This window comes from Propithecus coquereli, unplaced genomic scaffold (assembly GCF_000956105.1).
Source record: "Propithecus coquereli isolate 6110/MARCELLA unplaced genomic scaffold, Pcoq_1.0 Scaffold358, whole genome shotgun sequence".
Taxonomy (NCBI): Eukaryota; Metazoa; Chordata; class Mammalia; order Primates; family Indriidae; genus Propithecus; species Propithecus coquereli.
Window position 1 is genome coordinate 2,252,809 of NW_012149263.1, and position 2,602 is coordinate 2,255,410.

The 2,602-nt window shown below is 48.9% G+C and overlaps 1 protein-coding gene across 1 annotated transcript in view; it reads left to right on the plus strand.

Annotated features, from left to right (window-relative positions):
* The first annotated feature begins 346 nt into the window (after positions 1-346).
* The window catches only part of ZNF527 (zinc finger protein 527), a 32,820-nt gene continuing 30,564 nt past the window's right edge, over positions 347-2,602 (plus strand). Inside the window, exon 1 of the mRNA XM_012651503.1 lies at positions 347-389. Coding sequence (XP_012506957.1) covers positions 347-389 — 43 coding nt within the window. The remainder of the gene's footprint in view (positions 390-2,602) is intronic.

Sequence of the window (2,602 nt, forward strand, 5' to 3'; positions counted from 1 at the left end):
AATTAAAAGATGAGAAACAAAAGCAAAGCCAATGCTTTCAAGCAGCAATAAGACCTGGAAATAATGCCACTGAAGCAACTTATAAAGTAGCTTATATACTCGGGGAAGAAAGGGAAGCCATTCAGTGATGCAGAAATTGTGAATGAATGCATTATCCATATTGTAGGATGCTTAGAACCTTATAACGTTTCAAAGTACAAACAATTGCCTCTTTCAGGGAGAACCATAACCCCCTCCTCTCACCGCCCCGCCCCCCGCCTCGCTCCCCTTCCCCTGCTGCTGTCCGTGGAAAAAGTGTCTTCCATGAAACCGGTTCCTGGTGCCAAAAAGGTTGGGGACCGCTGCAATGGCAAGTCCAGAAACAGAGGAAGCTCCGCCGCCTTTCTCAGGTAAACTGCGACCTCTGGGATAAGAGCACAGTTACAGAAACAGTCACCCCCAATGTCAGCCATTGTCTCTCACCCACAGTCTGTCTCACATTCTCAGCATGACACACCCAAGTCTATCACACAACGACCCACAATCGGGATGTGATTTAAAATACAGAAGCTCACTGCACTGACAGCATCCGCCGCCCCTTGGTGCGCAAGCGCAAAGGTGTGTGGCAAAGTCCCACACAAACCGCCACGCCCGAGCATTCGATCACCCACGCGCGCAGCCTCACCGTTTTCTCACACAAGCGGCTCAGCGTCACTCGCTCGCCTGGGGTCGCACGCAGCGCGCCCCCTGCGCCGCCCCCCTTCCCCGTACCAGCACCTCAGCGCAGGCGCGAAGTGCAGGCGGGTCGTGGGGTCCTCTGGGAAATGTAGTTCGGCAAAGAAGGCCGTGGCGCAAAGCGTTTTGGAGCTCGTGGTTCGCTGAGTCGGAGGGGATCGCTGTGTCGCCGCTTAAGATCCCGCAGAGCTCGGAATCCTGCTCGCCGTGGTCCTCGCCCCGCTCGACCTCGCGGAGGATTCTGGGAGGCGACGTCGCGGGGCCAGTTTGCAGAGCCCGCGGCGCTGGGAGGTGAGTTAGGCCGGGCCGGGCGAGAGTGGGAGGTCAGGGCCGGTTTGGTGGTGGACCGGCCGGGACAAGGATGGGGACTCGGCGGGCACCGCCAGGAGGGTTGTGTTTGTGACAGTGTGTCACTTTGTTACTGTGTATAATTATGGGACAGGCTGCAGGTGTGACAGAATGTGATCTTGTGTGTCACCGTGTGTGTGTGCTTGTGCGTGACTGTGACTGCCTCTAGGGAAAAAACTGTGAATATGTATTTTTGCGTGTATCTGTCTCCCAAGTATAACTATGCATGGGTTTGTGAGACACTGGGATGTGACATTGTGTGTGTGTGTGTGTCCGTGAATGTGTGTGTGATTGTCTGACCACCTGTCTCTGCAGATACAACTGTGTTTGAATGTGTGTGACAGCAAGTGTGATTGTGTGACCATGACCATCTGTATCTGCAGGTATGATGTAGCGTAAGTAATTGTGATAAGACGTATGACCTTGTGTGGTTTGCCACCGTGTGTGATTGTGTGACTGTCTCTCTGTTGGAGAGATTGTGTGTGACCATCTCTCCATCTTTGTGCCGTGTATATGTGTGGCATTATGGGTGTAAGTGTGCAATCACATATATGTTTGTGATTAGGTGATAATTTGTATGTATGCCAGATCGTGGGCTTGATTGTGTGGGACCTGTTCTGTGATTGTGAGGCACAGAAAGATTAAACTTACTTACCCAAGGTCACACAGTTCATGAGTGACAGAACCAGGACTCAAACCCAGGAAGTTTGGCTCTAGAGTTCTAGCTTTTTATTACTAAACTCCCTCGATCTTTCCACATGGGAGCCCTGGATTCTTAGGGTGTTGGAGAGGACTGTCTCTGTTCTTGGGCCAGGAACCTTCAGAACATGGGAACTTAATCTGGGTCTCTTCCTTTACTCCCCTGTGAGTCACAGGACCTAGAGATATTGTAGTGAGGCCATCCTCACATTGGCAGCTTTGGAGGGAAGAAAGCCCAATCTGAAAGCCCAGTCTTCTCTTAGATCACTGAGTTTGAGATTTTAGCTTTGTCCTTGTCAACACTCTTCCATGTCTGGTGCTGACACAGTCTGGATCCATGGATCTTTTTTTGACGTACCAAGTGAGCTAGGTTTTTGGTTTTGACTTTCTCAGTTAATTAAAAAAAAAAATGTTCTCATTTCATTTCCAAATGTGTATGTAGAATCTAAGCAGAAAAAAGGGTACTTTGCTATGCCAGGTGTTGGCTCATGCAATCTTGACAGTGAGGAAAGAAAGGTTCTGAGAGATGGATTAACTTGCCTGAAGTCATGTAGCCAATGAGCAAGAGAGTGGAGAGTCAACCTGTGTCTGGAAGCTAAATAAAACCCAAGTTTTTTCCATTACACCTTCTTTCAAAGACTGATGGCTCATTTTAAACTTAGAAACATTACCCAAAACAAACAAACTGAAAAGAAATTTCTTTTATGCAGGTGCTTCTACTCCCAGATGCCAAGAAGACTACCTTGATTCTCCTTTCAGATTGCAGAGGCTTTATAGACAATTTCAAGCTGTACTGCACTAAGGAAATAACTTTCCTAGAGACTGAGTTGACTAGTGCAGA